Source organism: Gobius niger (genome assembly GCF_951799975.1).
Source record: "Gobius niger genome assembly, chromosome: 2".
Classification (NCBI taxonomy): domain Eukaryota; kingdom Metazoa; phylum Chordata; class Actinopteri; order Gobiiformes; family Gobiidae; genus Gobius; species Gobius niger.
In genome coordinates this window covers 25,751,250-25,768,363 of record NC_136853.1, presented here as the reverse complement: position 1 = coordinate 25,768,363, position 17,114 = coordinate 25,751,250, and the positions used below count along the sequence as shown (strand labels likewise).

At 40.3% G+C, this 17,114-nt stretch overlaps 1 protein-coding gene across 1 annotated transcript; it reads left to right on the top strand.

Annotated features, from left to right (window-relative positions):
• Window positions 1-2,663: 2,663 nt before the first annotated feature.
• Window positions 2,664-16,554, top strand: LOC306960208 (DNA repair protein XRCC4-like). Its single transcript, XM_079552566.1, has 7 exons — window positions 2,664-2,831; window positions 3,052-3,230; window positions 7,364-7,530; window positions 8,658-8,789; window positions 9,254-9,381; window positions 12,282-12,417; window positions 16,098-16,554. The coding sequence occupies exons 1-7, from the start codon at window positions 2,699-2,701 to the stop codon at window positions 16,198-16,200; spliced, it is 978 nt and encodes a 325-aa protein (XP_079408692.1). The 5' UTR covers window positions 2,664-2,698; the 3' UTR covers window positions 16,201-16,554.
• Window positions 16,555-17,114: the final 560 nt, after the last annotated feature.

Below are 17,114 nucleotides of genomic sequence, written 5' to 3'. Positions count from 1 at the left end.
CCACATTTGATCGTTTTGCATGTTCTAAAATCAAATTAATTTATCAAAAATTAAATATTCTTTTTGCAGCCCTGCTGTGAACATTTACCAAATAAACAAGAAAAATTGTTCAATGTCATCCTGTCATAGATAAATCTTAGTGTGTCGACCCAATCCTCTCCTTGGACTAACCTGCAATAATTAAAATTGGTATTATTCTGTTTCAATTATTTTTTTATATTAAAGCCTCATGATTTTTAGAGGTATCTACTCTTTGTTCTGGAGACTGTGCATACTTAGTATATTGGCACTAATGTTGGAAGTAAATCGAAGAAACGTAATCTCTTATGTGACTCACCAAACTCTCCCCTAGATAGAAAAAAAATGAATTTTTCAGCATGACACGATCTTAAGATCCCCACCTAAGGCCTCCCAACCCTCACTTTGGGAACGCCTGTCTTAACAACAGCAGCACAGACCTGTCTTTCTCGACTGATTCCTTTCAAAGAGGAACTACAGCATTTTCTAATGGGAATGGGTTGACCTAATGAAAGATCTCAGTGCAGTCAGAACAGTGCACACAAATTAGCTATATGAAAACTCGTGTAACATTGTCTGGATTTGACTTTCTTCCATCCATCAACAAATGAAGGAGCCATAATTCTTTCATATGAAATAGCAATCAAACAAATGGAATTGAAGAAGCAACTGCTTGCTTTATAGGTTGAGCTGGAAGTGATTAACCTACTTGTTTTTTGCCAAAAGTTCCTGAATGTGTGTGTTAGCGCTGTTACAAGACGGCACAGGCGGAAGGAAGGATCCCTAAGTCGCACTCAGAGGGAGATGAAAGTGAGGGGCTACAGTTAATGACTGAGCAGAGCAGATCAGAAAGCAAAAGGCCCTATTAGATTCTGTCTCTATTGAGGCTAATTGGACAGTGCTGTCTGTCCACATCCTCAGGCTAGGCTTCAAGCTACAGTTTCTGTTTATGAGGCGGCTTGTAATACACAAATAATGTAACTTTGTTAAATAATGATAAAGGTATTAGAATACATATTTTTAAGTCTAGCACACAGACACAGCAGGCCGGGCATCTATTGCTGAATGGCAACAAAACTAAAACATAATGTAATTTAAACACAACAACTTGTAATGCATAAGCTTGTGTTAATGTCCAAAATTCAACTGTGAATTGAAATATCTGGCATAACATTTAAGTTGAATGAAAAATTTAAATGCTTTTCTCTTCCTTTCAACTTCTCCAATAGAGTGACCAGACATATTCCCATACTTGGGACAGTCCCAGTTTTGAGGCCTTTGTCCTGTGTCCCCAAAGTTTTTTGGCCAATACGATCCTTAAAATGGCACACATCCCTTGAAAATGAATGTTTTGGGCCATGTGGATGTAATGACATGCTCCAATTCTGATTGTAGCATGTCATTACTACATTAACAGTTTTATCATTCAGTATGGCTAGAGTCCAAATTTGCACCCTGCAAAAATTCCAAACTTGTGCTCTTAAGAGTGAAAATCTGGTCACTTTATTCTCCCCTTATTCTCCCCCACCAACCCAGCAAATCCTGTTTGCTAATTAAACAATAACACATTCAATGTTTACACAGACGTCTGGTAAGTTCTGTTGTGGTGCTTTCATGCCTCTGGCTTGAAGAATATTGAATTAGTCTACTTAAAGTGCATTAATCTATGAGACTATTTATCTCACAGTCTTTCTTTTCTTTTAAAAGCACTCACTCACCCGCCCACAGATGTGTGTATGTATAACTTTTAAAACATAATCTCTGTATACCTCAATACTAATTATTATTACCCTCTTGACTGTTTCTGAATTATGTTTAATCAAAATAATAATAATAATAATAATGATAATAATGATAATAATGATAAAAATAATAATAGAAAAAAAAAACATAAACACATGACCGTCGCTGAATGATGACGTTTACATCCGGCAAGTTCAGTGAATCGGATTCGGTAAGTCGTTCAGTGTGTGTTTAGTTTTTAATGGTTTAGTTGTTTCACTGTGTCAGGTAGTGCATTTTATTTATTTATTGTTTTTATGTTTTTAAGTCTACGCACGTGCAGCTTTTGTCTGTGCTTCTGACCACGCGGTTTGATTTGCGGTTTACAAACAAAGTTGCTCCATGTCACATACTTAAGGTTGTCTGGCTCTGCTGTTGAGCTCACGAAAAACACAGATTCAGTCTGATTTCTACGCGTGTACATACGTGAAGCAGATGTTGAAAAGGATGTTGCGTTTTGCTTCAACATGCGCTGGGTTTGTAAGCATGAGGCACTGGTCTGCAGGCTGGTTATTAGTCAGGGAAGGTGTGGGTTACCAGCTTGGTCTGTACTTTAAGCAATAATAAGAGGCTCTGCGCGTGTAAGCGTGATAATAATGATTTCAGGACTGAGATAGCATAGAATTGAATTATTCAAGTCTCTGGAGAGGTCAGTCCAGGTCATCTGTATGTGAGTGTTTTCACTAACACTGTGTCGATTTTTAATTTTATGACTGTCCTGGTTAGAGAAAACAACAGCCACACACATTCAGAAGTTTACTTGTGAACACACTTTAAGTTATTAGGATTTTCACTTCCAAACCTTTGCCACATATTGTTTTTTTTCCTCAATCGAATCACTGTATTCATCCTGGTGTGTGTTTTTGTGTTCTTGTGTTTTGTATTGGTGTCTGAAGGGATGCACACTTCAGTCCGGCAGATCAGTATCTCAGGGTCTTCTTATTTCCTGCGACTAGACTGGAGTGGGCCAGACCTGGGCTCCGGGTTCCAGCTGCTGCTCACAGATACAGAGGATGCTTGGAAAGGGGAAGGTAGTACAACACTGTCCAGCATGTCTTCACCTTTTTCCTCATATTTTAATGACAAACTCAAAGATGTATGTCTCCAGCACCTTGATGTTTGCTGGGGACATACGACTTAACATTTGCGAAGTTGAAATGCTTTGCAAACTCATTATTGCTGAAGCTTCCTTTGACATTGAGTTTTCTGCAACATCATCTCCCTCTTAGTGCAGCATCTTTGTCGTCACAGTTACTCAGAAAGACCTGTGTGAGGAGGCAAAAGAGCTGGAGATGGAGAATGAAAGGTACCTCCAGGACCTGCACCAGGCACTGAGTGGGACAGAGTGCTCTACCACCTACAGCTTCAGCCTGATCAACAGCGGCGCTAGTGTTTCTCTGACCTTTGAAAAGGTGCAAAAGGACATCTCTGTAAGTGAATCTAACCATATTAAGCTCATCATCATCAGTCTTGGTGAAGCAGATTAGTTACATAATCGTTTGCTTTGTGATATAAGCACCAAATTTGGCACAAATGATCTCTTGAAAGTGCAATATCCACCATTATTCATTTGACGCGGTTTTGAATTGGGTTTGGACTATATAAATATTGAATAATTCTATTTCGACAACAAAATATATATGTTTTTGACAATGACAAATCAAATTCTTCATTAGTAAAAGCAAGATGATTGAATACAACAATGCACACTGTCGTTGTGTCCACTTCACCCTACTTGCCTCCAATGTCTGTACATTGGTGTATGAATGAGAAAGTGAATGGGTGAGTGGTTCCTCATTGTAAAGTGCTTTGGGCCTGATAAAAGTGCTATAAAAGTTGAGTCCATTTACCATTATTCTCTTTTTTTGACCTGCCACCACCACCCTTCTATGGAGGACGACATTCAAATGCTTTTTTATTTATGTATAAGTGTGTATATATACATTTTTTGGATGATGCACAGCTTAAAGGGACTTAAAAATGTTGAAATTATGCATCTTCCTCCCCCTACATGTTCCAGCCATGTCCTAATGTGTAGAATGAGCACAGACCTGTTCACCACAACTGCCTCTTAAATCCTGCACTGTCACTCAAAAAGCTGTTACTTCGGGTCCGTAGTGCCGTCATGCACAAGCTTAATATAGAACAAGCTGCAGTTACGAATATGACCTGAGGTGGCAGCAGTGAGTATAGAATGACCAACTTGCATCCAGTCCCTTTAAAGTAGTTCTTCTTTTAGTCTTACATTTGCTGGTACACAACTGTGTAGCCTTCAGGATGAAGCGATAGCATTTGCATCATCCTCGGCATTATTTTCAGTCTTGCAGCTCCATCTTCTCACCTGCTCACAAGTCTGGGCAATGGGTGTCAGGGTGGTCCAAAGAACTTGCCAGACCTCACCATGTTTTTCCAGCCCCAGTTGCCAGGGCTTTCAGTTTGCATATTGCACACTGTTGCCTGTCCCCATGCGCAGGCACTTTCTACCCAAACCTTTTTGAAGAGTAGCAAAAACCCTATCTGTGTGGCATGCCTTGATCAACACAGACTTCCTCTGTTACTTGGCTGCATGAAGAGCATGTGTGAAGATTGTGGAGCCGGCTTCTTCATTGTAGCAAGGGCTTTAGCCTGCAAGGCTGAGTTGATAATTTTCAAGACCTGCTCTCCTTTCACAACTGGATCTTTAGAACTATATCTTGGACAGCATATTCCTCAAAGGTCAATGGTGTCTTTGGAGACAAGGAATATACAAGAGAGGAACGATAATGGCGTCACACGCTGCACTGCTGTACGATTATAAGAGCCCCAGCCTTGAAGGCGGTCGGGCCTAATGTTTTTTGATAAGTTGGAGAATTACAAGCTTACTGCAACTAAAATAACATTCAGAGTTGTTTGAAAGCTTTTGTTAAAAAGTGTTTCTTACGTCAGAGTGTTACCGGTCATAATGAGAGGCTGGAGGTTGCTACCTGGTCATTCCCGTCTAATAGCAGCGAACTGGAGCTTGCTTTTTAGATCGATGTGCAGCTGTTACTTGTGGTGGTGTGGTGATTAGCAGCATACCAGGGATTTGAGAGTTTGACATTTCAATAACATGGTACTTACTGTCTCACCATCTGACATATTCATATGGAATGGATCACAAACTTCTTTTATTTGGATGAAAATGTAGCTCTGTAGTGCAAGAACTCATGACCACAATCAGATAGATCATCACATGTTTGTGAAAGAAGACTAACTTGCATCGAGCCCCTTTAACCCAATATCACAACGGGAGCTACCTGGCAGGGCTGCACCAAACATTAATAATTTAATAGCAAACAAAGTTAATGTCTAAGTCAGCAGCTCATGGAAACGTGCCCCAGGTGTCCCCCCAAATAATAACCTGGAAAAGATCAAATTAATTCATGCTTGTCATTGTGCTCCTTATTTTAAAGATGAGATCTCTTGTTTTGTTTTTTAAATGGGTTGTTTCTGAAACTATGGACTCTTCATGACTTCATGAGAAACCTTCGCATACTTCTGTGGTTTGACAAAAAAATACTGTACAGACGGTCTCTAATGTCTGGGAGGAGTGGACATTACACACATACACTGCGTTCCAAATTATTATGCAAATGACATTTTTCTCTGATTTTCTAAATCGTCAACTCAAATGAGAGTCAGCATAATTTTCAAGTCTTTACCTGGTAGAGGATCATTTAAATGTGGTGGAAAAAAATTCCTAGTGATAACAGTATTTTTTTCAAAAATAAATATAGTATAAACCTCAAAATCCACTGTTCCAAATTATTATGCAACTCATCGTTTCAATACATTTTAAAGCTTGTAATTAGCTGAAAATGGTCATTTGTTGTATTTGTAGCATTAGGAGGTCATATTTACTGAAATCAGAAGCTATTTCAATCAAAGAAATATTAACAGGTCAAGTTATATTTTACCATAGGAGCCCTTCTGTGATAGCAGCTTCAAAATTCTTAAATCGATTAAAATTGTGAGTTTTTGGACAGTTTCTGCTTGGATTTCTTTGCAGGATGTTAGAATAGCCTCCCAGAGCTGCAGTTTGGATGAAAACTGCCTCCCACCCTCATAGAAGTTTTTTTTGTTGAGGCTCCAAAGGTTCTCAACAGGGTTGAGGTCAGGGGGGGAGGGGGTCCACATCATGAGTGTCTCTCCTTTTATGTCCATAGCAGCCAGTGATGCAGAGGTTTTCTTTACAGCAGGACATGGTGCGTTGTCATGCATGAAGAGGATTTTGTTAGGGAAAGCACGGCTCTTCAGTTGTCAGTCAGAAACTCCACATATTTTTCAAAGGTCATTTTCACACCTTCAGGGAGCCTAAAAGGGCCTAATGGGGCTGACCAGCTCTCTCACCATGATTCTGGCCCAAAACATGACTCCGCCACCTCCTTACTGCCGTCACAGCCTTGTTGGGACATTGTGGCCATTCGCCAACTATCTACTACTCCATTGATTTGACCATCCAGGGCTACACGGCGCTCATCAGTGAACAAGACTGTTTGAAAATGAGTCCTCATGTATTTCTGAGCCACTGAAGCCATTTCTGTTCATCAGCATTCAATTAACCGTTTAGGGGAGGCCCGGATAGAAGGTTTATGCACAACTGCAGCCTCTGGAGGGTCCTACACCTTGATGTTCGGGAGACTCCAGAGGCACCAGCAGCTTCAAATACCTGTCTGCTGCTTTGTGGCATCTGTTCTCCTAATCTGATGTGTTTGTCTGGCAGAAACCGTCCATATTGTGCCTTTATCTGCACAAAACGGAGTGTGCTCTGAATCATCCACAAATCTCTTATCAGTACGATGATTACACTTAATCTTTCATGAAATATCGAAGGTTTTTATACATAAACCAAGGCATTTAACTATTTCACGCTTTTCATCAGCAGAGAGACCCTTTTTCTTTACCATATTGCTTGAAAATGATGATCTGCATAATAAAGTGGAACACCCTTTTCAGCAGTTTTTCCCTTAACTGGGCTTAACCTGAACACTAATCATCCCAGGTCTCTGAGATTAATGTCAGTGATTCATAGAGCCCCAAGACACGATACCATCCATGAGTTTCATTATTATTATTATTTTTTTTACCTTTTTGACACAAAAATCCAATTTGCATAATAATTTGGAACGCAGTGTAGACTCAGGTAACACCAGGTTAGTCTTAAAAGTCATAGCTGGAACTGCTGTACTTTTATTACATAGTACTTTTTACAGCTACTTGAGTAATATTTTTTTGAATTTACTTGAGTACAGTTACTCTGGAGGCAATTCAATTTCATGATGCATTTTAGTCTGCTGCGCCTGTTGTTGTTTATTTTCTTAAAAGTGATGAAGTAATAGCTGGCACTTGCAACATACAATGGGGAGTGTGGGAAAATGGAAAATTCTTCTTGAGGCTGAGAGACTGGAGAACAGACCTGCTGAGAAACCATCTAAATAAAATCGCGGCACAGAAGTATGCAGCATGTTGTGAATGTTATTTAAAGAAGCATGCACAGAATGACCAGTTATTCAGCGTCCGCCCACGCTGCCTGTGTTTTGTCCAGTTCAGGTTGGGGTCTGTTGCACTGACGCCGCTCTCAAATCCGGCGGAGGCAGTGAGAGACCTTCTAATCTACAGCATGGCAAAAGGAAACTCACTGGAACGGCAGAACAACAAAGTAGAGCAGCAGAACCAACGATTGAGGAACGAGCATCAGCGCATCACTGCACAGTAAATACCTATCACACAAAACTATCACCTTGTGGATAATTCAAAGTACTGTCGACACCTGGTTATTATGGTTTGCCCTCTTTATACAAACACAACTTGGCAAAATCCTTGATTAAAGCAAAACCAGTCTGTACTGTATGACCAAACTCACACAATTTCTGAGAAGTTTCTGTCTTACTATAAACTGAGCAATGAATGTACGTCACAGCTGCGTATGTGTGTAACTCAGCAGACCTCGTGCGGAGTGAGTCAGAGCTCCCTCCTAATGACTTACTACAACAGGATGCAGTTCATTCATGAATTATCTGTTACTTTCACCTTCTTTCACACAGTCTATTTTCACTCTATCAGCAAGTCAGTGTCATGTTTTTAAGTGCATATGACAGATTTTTTATGCTTTTGAATATATGACTTATTTACAGTGGGAGGAAAATGTATGTGAACACTTTTCTGCCTAAATTGGTCATAATGTGGTCTGATCTTCATTAAAATCTTAAGAATGAGTAAACATGATTCAATTAATACCACCCAAACAATTACATGTTATCATATTTTTAAAGGCCATAACATGTAAACATTCACAGGACAGGGAAGAAAAAGTAAGTGAACCCATGATTCTCACTGAACTGCAGCAGTTTTGTAAAGAGGAATGGTCCAAGATTCATCCTGATCGTGGTGAGCGTCTAATCTGCAACAACAGAAAAGCAGTTATTATTGCAAAAGAAGAGTCAGCAGCTATTTAATACAGGGGTTCACTTACTTATTCCACGCTGTTGTGAATTTCTCAGGTTTTTTCTGAAAAATCTTTATTCTATTGATAATGTCACGTTGTCCAGGCCCTGAGGCAACAAAACAGCCCCACACCATGATTCTCCTGCTACAGACTTCACAGTGAGCATAGGGCTTTGGTGTTGACCACTAGCTATGTCCCATCCTGTCAGTGTCTAATAAGGAAGTGGAACCATAAACACAAAAATGGCCAAACTAAATCTTCAGTATAATTATGTTAACTATGTTTTTGCAATAATTGTGTCTAATGTGTCATATGCACCTTGAACCTTAAATGTCTGTATTTATTTACTACCGACTACATATAATCTTGTTATTTTCTTGTGATTGTCTTCTAGGCTGGAGCAGTACTCAAAGGATAAAAAAGAATTAGAATCAGAGCTGTACTCTCGATTTGTCCTCGTGCTCAATGAGAAGAAAGGCAAGATCCGAAGCCTGATGCAAACTCTGAGCGATCTGCAGGATGAGCAGTACGTTTCACCACAGTCGTTTCCTCTTTTTGGGAAGGTTACTGAAGTCCACTGTGTGATGTCTTTAAATTTTGCACATAGAAGAGAAAGTTCTAAATCAGGGATCGGACAGGATGACTTTAGGCTGTGAAATGATGTCCCCAAAAGTCATTTCCTTATTTCTTGTTGCTTTAAGGTAGATGGCACTCAACTTTAGGGTGTACAAGTTGTTTTCAATTTACATCTGACAAATCTTGAATTCACTGGTTTCATGCTTTAGATGGAAGTTGTATCAGGGCTTAGCGTAACTGCAGTCTCTATATTAAAGGAACAGGCCACCGTTTCTCAGATATGTTCTTACCTGAGCTTAGACGAGTTGATGTGTACCTGTCTGGCCTTAATGCGTGCGCTCAGTCACACAAAAAGACCAAAGATGTTGTTAGCATGTAGCCTCTCCTCTCCACCAAGCTCTTCTCTCTTCTCAGGACTTCTTATGGAAAACCTGACCAAGCTGGACTCCAAGAGAATGCTGACGAGGATGAGTATGGAGGAAGCACTGAGGACGAAAATGAGGCGTCGGAGCCCAAGCCTGAGACCAGGAGCCCAACAGAGGGTGAGACACAATCCACATCAATTTAGTGTGAGGCTTCAAAAAGGGCTGTGCCAGGGCTGTACAATTCATCTCAGTCGCAAAATGAAGAAGATGCGATTATTTAGGCAGTCCAATATCCCTCTCTAGCTACAAGATATCGGCTGTCCGGGCTGTCCCATGGGAAAAACATGTTCCAAGATGCACGTGTTTCTGGTGTTGGTTTAGCAGTTTGTATCTCTTCCTCACATCGTCAAATGGTAAGGCTTTTGGGTTTGTTTGACTGTAAATCACAATAAACAATACTGAGAAAAATCACAGTTAGATATTTTTCCAAATCCCTGCAGCCCTAAATGGTACAGCTCTACATCATTTCATCCCTTAACCCCCACCTGAACCGAGGACATTTTCGACAGTGGATGAAAATGCAACAATGGGACAAAAAAAAAGCAACAAACGAGTGAGAAAAACTTGACGAAAAAGCAACGTAAAAAAAAGTGACGACAAAGCAACAGAAGAGCAACAAAAAACACAACAGCAAAAAATGAACAAGCAACAAAAACGCGGTGGCAAGAAAAGTTAGGATCAGTTTTGTAGGCCTTTGCTTTTCAATTAGACATCACGCTGTTGCTTTCCAGTCGAGAAGCTTGTAGATTTGGGTAAAGCCAAACTGGAGAAAACTCACTCGTTTAACGTAAGAGGTTAATGTCTTCTTCACGTTTTCAAAAATACATCTGAAAGCAATATTTGTACATTTTACTCTGTGTCCACGCTGCCTGTGATCCTGACCTGAAACACGACCGTAACTAAAGTACCTTGACGTCATAGCTGTTACCGTGGTAACCAACTGCGTTTACAACATACATCCATGTAGTTTTCTGTGCACTGTCACTTAAGATGACCTCATCACCGTTATGTAATGTGTTGGTTCCCAATATGCTGAAAGTGACTGATGTTAAACCAATCTGCATGGACTCAGTGTAGAAATGAAAGCATCTAAATGTGACTATTTAAAACCGTGTTCACCATTTTCCACTGTCCACACCTTAAATTAGGCATTCAGGGGTTTTCTTGTAGGTGCTCGACTCGCTGGACTTTCCCCCTCTGCCTCTGATGAGGAAATATTTTAGTTGCTACAACATTAACTCCCGTCTAAAGTGTTTTGCCAACAGCCTGGAGAGCAATAGGGGAAGGGGAACCGTGACTTTCGCAAACTTACTTGATGTTATTGTGTAATGTGGCTGAGCATCTACGGCCCTTACATTGATGGATATCGGTTCTGGACTGTCGGTGTGTTGCAGCATTTGATACGTTCATAAACTGAGGTTCTCGGATTAAATTGATCACATTTTCGACAGTTTCGCCCTGTCATATATGTCATCTGTGTAACTGTAGGATTGACTCATAAAAAAAAAAGGATCTGTAGATTCTTTATAAAGTTGTGTTTTTTATAGTATTTGCTTTGTGGCGCTGCTCTTTCATCTTTGAACTTGCCGTTTCATCCGTCACCTTTTCGTGTTTTCCTCTGACTTGACAACCTGTAAGGACAGAGGAGGACGCGGAGGTGACGAAAGGACAGTTGAGGCTTAGGAAAGAAGCCATGGACGGATGTCGTATCTCAGACTGCAGAGGAATGGAAAAAAGTGGACTGTTGAAAACCTGTGTGGGTTACGTAATCGTCTGTTTGCCCGTAGACATCATTTAAAGCCAGCTCTTACTCAATACTCATTTAAAGTAAGAGTTTATGTCTCCTGTGCTTTCGCATCCTTTTTTTTTTTTTTCAACTTTATTCTTGTGGATTTGCTAAAAGAAATTATTATTATTACTTGGCACCAGTTTGTTTGTTGGTTTATCATACATTTATTTGTGGTATAAGCCTCCACAATTTTGAGAGAAGACTGAATTATGAACTAGAACGGCTAGACAAATATAAAAAAATCTCCTGAATATCATAATTTGTCTAAGATGCATAAGATACATGATGTGCTACACATAAAAAGACCCCACGGAGACGAGATATTCTGTTGTTGGCAGAAGAAAATTGTATGAAGTAATTAGGTTGCTATTTACTTCATCTAAATAGCAACCTATGGGTTCACAGACGGCGTCTCTGGAATCGCCCATATATGGTCATGTTTGAAAACCGTTAAGGGGAAAAATAACGTGATAAATAACTTCATATTCCACCAGAAAATGACTAAAAATAGTGAAAAATGTTGTTTCCCAAAAGATTCTATTTCACCCCTTGGCCAGGCCACGCCCCCTTCAATGACGAGATGCCGTCTGTATAGTTTAAAATGGAGGTGGAACAACTGAAAATTCTATGATGGTAACTGTGGTAACTGGCATGTGGCTGATTTTTTTTGTCTTAGTTTTTGGTTAATATCTCAGTCATTACTGGAAGAATCCACATGAAGCAAAAACTGTCTCGAAGTTCATTCTCTTCTCTGTCAGCACATATGAACTAACGTCTAATTATTTTCTCTGAAAGGTGTCCAAAAGTGTTGACAATATTCGAAAACATGAGCGTGATGTTGGCCTTTCAGATAAAAAAATGTACTGATACTGATGAGGAAAAACATTTGTTAATTTTGGTTTTGGACATTTCTTACAAAAACGGTATTTCTCCCATAGAGTTGTATTGGCCCCTGCCCTTCACATGACATTATGACATCATCACATTACAAATCGTGAAAGCGGACGTTTTTGTGATTTGCTAATTGTGATATTTCCAGATAAAATGTGTAATCAATTTCAAATGAATTGATTCATTACTACAGTAGAAATCCTGAGTTGCACAACAGTCGTCAGTGAGGGAAGTGAAACTTTTGCTCTGTTTGATGATGAATGAGCAAATCCTCTGGAAATGAGGCCAAACGTGTTGTTCAATGATTTGAAATGTGGCGTCATTTTTGCCTCATCAGGACGCACATCCCCAAGCCCTCTGGACGACAGCCTCAGTGACCTCACGGACGTGGCCCCCTGTCGCAAACGGCGCGTTCGTCACCTGGAAGCACCAGCGTCCCGATCACAGAAACCACAAACCTATAAGAAGAGAAGGTACTATTTTTGATTAAATGATCATAACATAATATAAAAGGCGTGCATTACCAGCCTAGTTCTTAGTTCAACACCAGCAATGCTATTCATGCAAAGGGTTATCGAATTAAAGCATTCGTAAGAGGACATATTGCACTTAAACCTCATGTTTGGCTTCCTGTAGTCGAAGCAAAGCAGCAACATCTCCATGGAGACGAGCTGGTGATGTCCCGCTCCTGGTTTTCAGGTCTGAAGAACAGGTGTGGGGGATATGGCAAAAACATGTCATTATTCATGTGCGTCTGGTATCTGTATATTGCTTTACAGTAACAACTATATCTGTGTTTGTTGAGATGTTTTTAGTCAAATGCATACACTTGTCATCTCAAGCTAGAGCTGTTTATTGTGGTTGTCCTTCGTGTTTGCCAATTCCTCCGCTTCACCTTCTGACTCTCGGCCTGGTATTCACTTGAATGGGAAAATCAAATATCATTAAGCCTCCCTGTCAAGTCCTTTCTTTATGATCGGCCCTGACGCCCAAACTTCAGGAGCGTTTTACAATTTTAACCACCTGACCTGGGCATTTGCACAGTTCTGGCTGAATTGAAGCTCCCATTGGGCAAAATAGCAATATAGTGTAATTGCATGTTGTTATATTTCACACTCTTGTTTTGACAACAAACATAAAAGTGGTGTTTGAATATGAACATTTTTTGGTTCTTCAGTATTAGAAAGATAACTTGAGGGATGTCTTTTCATGCCCTCTGAAGACCAGATGTTGACATGGCCTTTGACTTTGGTCTTTAAATTCTTGGAGAGTCTTGGGAGGCAGTGCTAGACTAAACATTTAACCACACACACAAAGTCGTGCCATTTATTTTGTGCCGTTGATATTGACAGAGCTCGGTACTAGTGAGTTTATAGAGTGGGATTTTCAGATTGGGTTGGCTGTGAGGCTGCTGCTGTTCAGAAAAACGTCTTGACAAGAGAGGAACCCTGGTGGCTACTCACACGTTTATACTAATTAATCTCTTTTTTTCTCGTTTCATCTGGTCAATACCGGTGCTTTAAAAATACTTGGTTTTCCGATACTTTTTCCGATACCTATGCCAGCTAATCTGTCATATAGAAACCAGTTAATTTATTCCTTTTCCTTCCATTGAATTTCTTTCGCATTTGTATCATTTGTTTGAAGTGAAAAAAGAAACAAGAAACTTCCTTTAACAACAAAAGGGAAGAAAAAACACTTCAAGTTTTTCTTATTTTTTCCCCCATTTTTAACCTCTTACTGAGCACATTTTCTATAGACCAAGGCAATGTCTTATTTGAAAGAGAAGACCTACAAAAGTGATGACGTTTTTGTGTCACATGTCCGCTTTTTTTGTTGCTTTTTTGTCATGTTTATGCCATGTTTTTGTTGCTTTTTTGTCACTTCCTCGTTTTCGTCGCCATTTTGAAGATTTTTTTGAAGATTTTGATGTCAAACTGGAGAAAATGTGCTCGGTTCAGGTAGGAGTTAAGAGGTTAACCATTTTTCCCCCAAATTTCCCTTTTTTTTCAGTTTTTTACAAAATATTCCCCCAAATTTTCCCATTTTTTTTCCTTCCAATTTTCCAAAAACATGCACATTTTTTCCACAATTTAATCCACATTTAAAAAAAGACAAAAACTCAAATTCCCCCCCCCAATTTTGCCGCAAATTTTCTCACATTTTTTTTTCTTTTAAATTTCATCATCAAAACTTGCAAACAAAGATTCTCTATTTCTTTTCAGTACCTGCTCTCAACTTTTATTTTTTCGATTCCAGAAATACCTAAACCTTTTTCTTCCGATACCAAACTGGTATTGTTTAACGGTACCCACCCTCGTCATGATTGGGTCTAAACAGCTCTGTCCTGCTGGTTGTGCTTAACTCTTTTTTTCCACACATACACAGTAACACTTTGCTTCGGGCACACCAGCTGCTACCAAATCTCCTCTTTCCATTGATGGGAAGTTACGTCTCTTCAAACGCTTGAGAGGGTGTGTCGAAAATATATCCACATCTATTTGGACTTGACTTGCAGTTACAATGAGGAGAACATCAAAAACATCAGAAAATGTGTTTCACCTAGTTTCAGTGCATCACTAAGTCAGTTCAATCTAGACGACGTTCCTATGTTGAAAGCCTCTCTCTTTACATGAATTGGATTGCGTCTAAGTGCCGGTCACTGTAAACTGTGCCACGTGCAGATGTCCATCCCCGGCTGTTTGTCTGTTGTTGACAGTGATTCCTGTTCCTTCTCGGACTTTACTACTGAGCTCTACTCAGCCCACTCCGAGAAGGAGCGGTGGGTCGAGGAGCAGCTGCGTCTCTCTGGCTGCGTGTTTGATCAGCGCAATAGCTGCCTCCAGACGCAGACCCCCTCTGAGCTGGCAAACAGCGGCCTGAATCGGCTGCTGCAGAGGGGCCTTTTGTCTGTGCTTGTGTGGGGGGTACTGCGCTTCTGGCAGCACTACACCCAACCATTGTATTTTCCTTGCAGTTGCTTAACTCTTTCACCTTCTTGTGTTTCTGTGCAGGTCGTCCGCAGGGAGAGTAGAGGGAAAGAGAAGAGTACTAAAAAAGAGGAGGTGAAAAAAGGCTCCTCAGGGAAGGGTTTAGCTCAGAATACGATGCACATCCTGGAACGGTGTCAATACAGGAATGCTGCCACTCATTTTATAACACTTTCATTTGCCCTGTTTGCTCAGCTCAGGCAGTATTTACCGTTTTGTAAATAATACTTGGTTTGTGTTAGTGCAGTTTTATTTCTTTGTACTGAGATGTTTGTACACTTGTGTGACAGAAAAAGGGCCCTAAACTGAAAATGTACAAATGACTCTGCTGCTGATCAGCTTGTTTTGCACATGAGCGGACGATTGGTACATGACCCTCTTGGTTTTCGGTTTCCCTTTGAGACAAACAAGGACTTATTACAAGTAATCAGATCAAGACCAAGGACTGTTCTTTTCTTTGTCTAATTAACTTTTGTTCTCAGTGCCAATTATACAGTGCTGCATAGTTTCTTTCACAAACATTAAATCCAACTGTGTGTTCAAACTCTATATATGGATGCTCTTCCTTGATGAAACCGTCTATCCCTTTTTAACATTTGATCATCTTTGAAACGTGTCACCAGAACAGAAGTACATATGGTCATAACTTCATCCCTCAGGGTTGAACACCTCTTTCATCACTCTGAACCATGTATTCAACTTGTTACCTGGAGCCTCAACCGGCTCCCCCTCTGCTCTCAACACACTAGTTGGACATTTTATTCACTATATGTCAAGTAGTTTTGGTGTCTTAATGTGTAGCAAAGACCCTGTCCGAACCAGATTTCAAGTAAAGTGAAGTAAAGTAAAGTGCTGTGTTTAAGTTAATACAAACATATCAGTGTTTAACTTAAAGAGAAATATACAGTGTTAGACCAGAGAAAGCCCCCCCACATAGAGTGACTTTGGATATAGAGCACTTAAAGTGGGGGTCGCTGCTGACCTACAATTACATAGACCCACGCCGTGATCTGGGCACAAACACGCACACACAGGTATAAAAGTGTATCCCCATGTGGTTCTAGTCTGGCTCCTCGTGGACTTCCGTCTCAACAGGAAAACTGCAGTAAACCAGCCTCATTAGCCCAGTGACCCCACTCTCTGTGTCTCTGTGTTTGATACAGGAGCGTGTCGCCTGCAGCTCTCAGTAAGGAGCAGACGCCCCATCGCTCAACAGATGCTGCAGCAGCAACTTCAGACGCGGAGAACCTGTTTGAGGACTTCTGACCCCTCACTGATGCACTTCAAATACGTGGATTCATGCACTGTGGTCCGATGTGCTGTGTGAGTCAGGGCTAATGAAACTACTGTATGCCCAAAACACATGAAGAGTAACTTCAATGGAAATTGAAATGCTTAATTGTTTGATCTTATGTCTTAATCGTAAATAGATAACTTGTATTTTTTGTAGTTGAGATAAGATTTTATGATTTATTTATGTAAAACATGCTTTTAAAAATGAAATGTATTAATGAAATATGCCCAGCAGGCTCTTGTCAGCCCGTTCTTTTTAAATGTGTTTTCTGTTCCTATAGATTACAGAACATTAACTTTTTTTTAAATTATACATTGTGACTTTTTCTCATTGTAATAAAATGATTTTCAATGCAAATCTCCCCAATGTGTGTTAATTTCAAATAAATGTTCAAAACGAGTCTGAGCTCCTCTGATGGCCTAATACTGTACATCCATGGTGATTCCTCATTTCTTTCTGGGTGGGTGCTCTTCCTCTACTCAAGAATGACTAGAGGGGAGTGTGCGTAATGACGCGTCTCCCTCGGTGCTGCACGGGGCGGTGTAATGGGGTGCAAAGACGAGAGTGCCCCTCCTCGTCCTAATGTTGGGATAATACGGGGTGTAAAGTGCATTTGAACTTGCAGCTAGAGCTGAGAGGCAGACAACTCGGAGCAGCACAACCACCAGCTGTTTGTGCAACTGCTGAAGGCGCTAATTCACCTTTTTAAGGATTTTACCGTTTAAGAGATTTCTTCTACTAAACTGGGGGAGCAAAGTGAAGTTGAGAAGAAAAGTCGTAAAGGTAAGACATGGACTTTATTTTTTGCTCCTGGAGGCCATTAAATAAGTTTGCTAATGGTACTTTGTGGTCTCTATGTTCCCACACTGATAAGTTCACGGGGTCA

Bases quoted from the DNA above. Each gene is read 5' to 3' on its own strand.
- LOC306960208 (XM_079552566.1), top strand. From the start codon at position 2,699: ATGCACACTTCAGTCCGGCAGATCAGTATCTCAGGGTCTTCTTATTTC. The intron at 2,832-3,051 runs GTAGTACAACAC...TTGTCGTCACAG, and splicing joins GGATGCTTGGAAAGGGGAAG to TTACTCAGAAAGACCTGTGT. The intron at 9,382-12,281 runs GTGAGACACAAT...TTGCCTCATCAG, and splicing joins GACCAGGAGCCCAACAGAGG to GACGCACATCCCCAAGCCCT.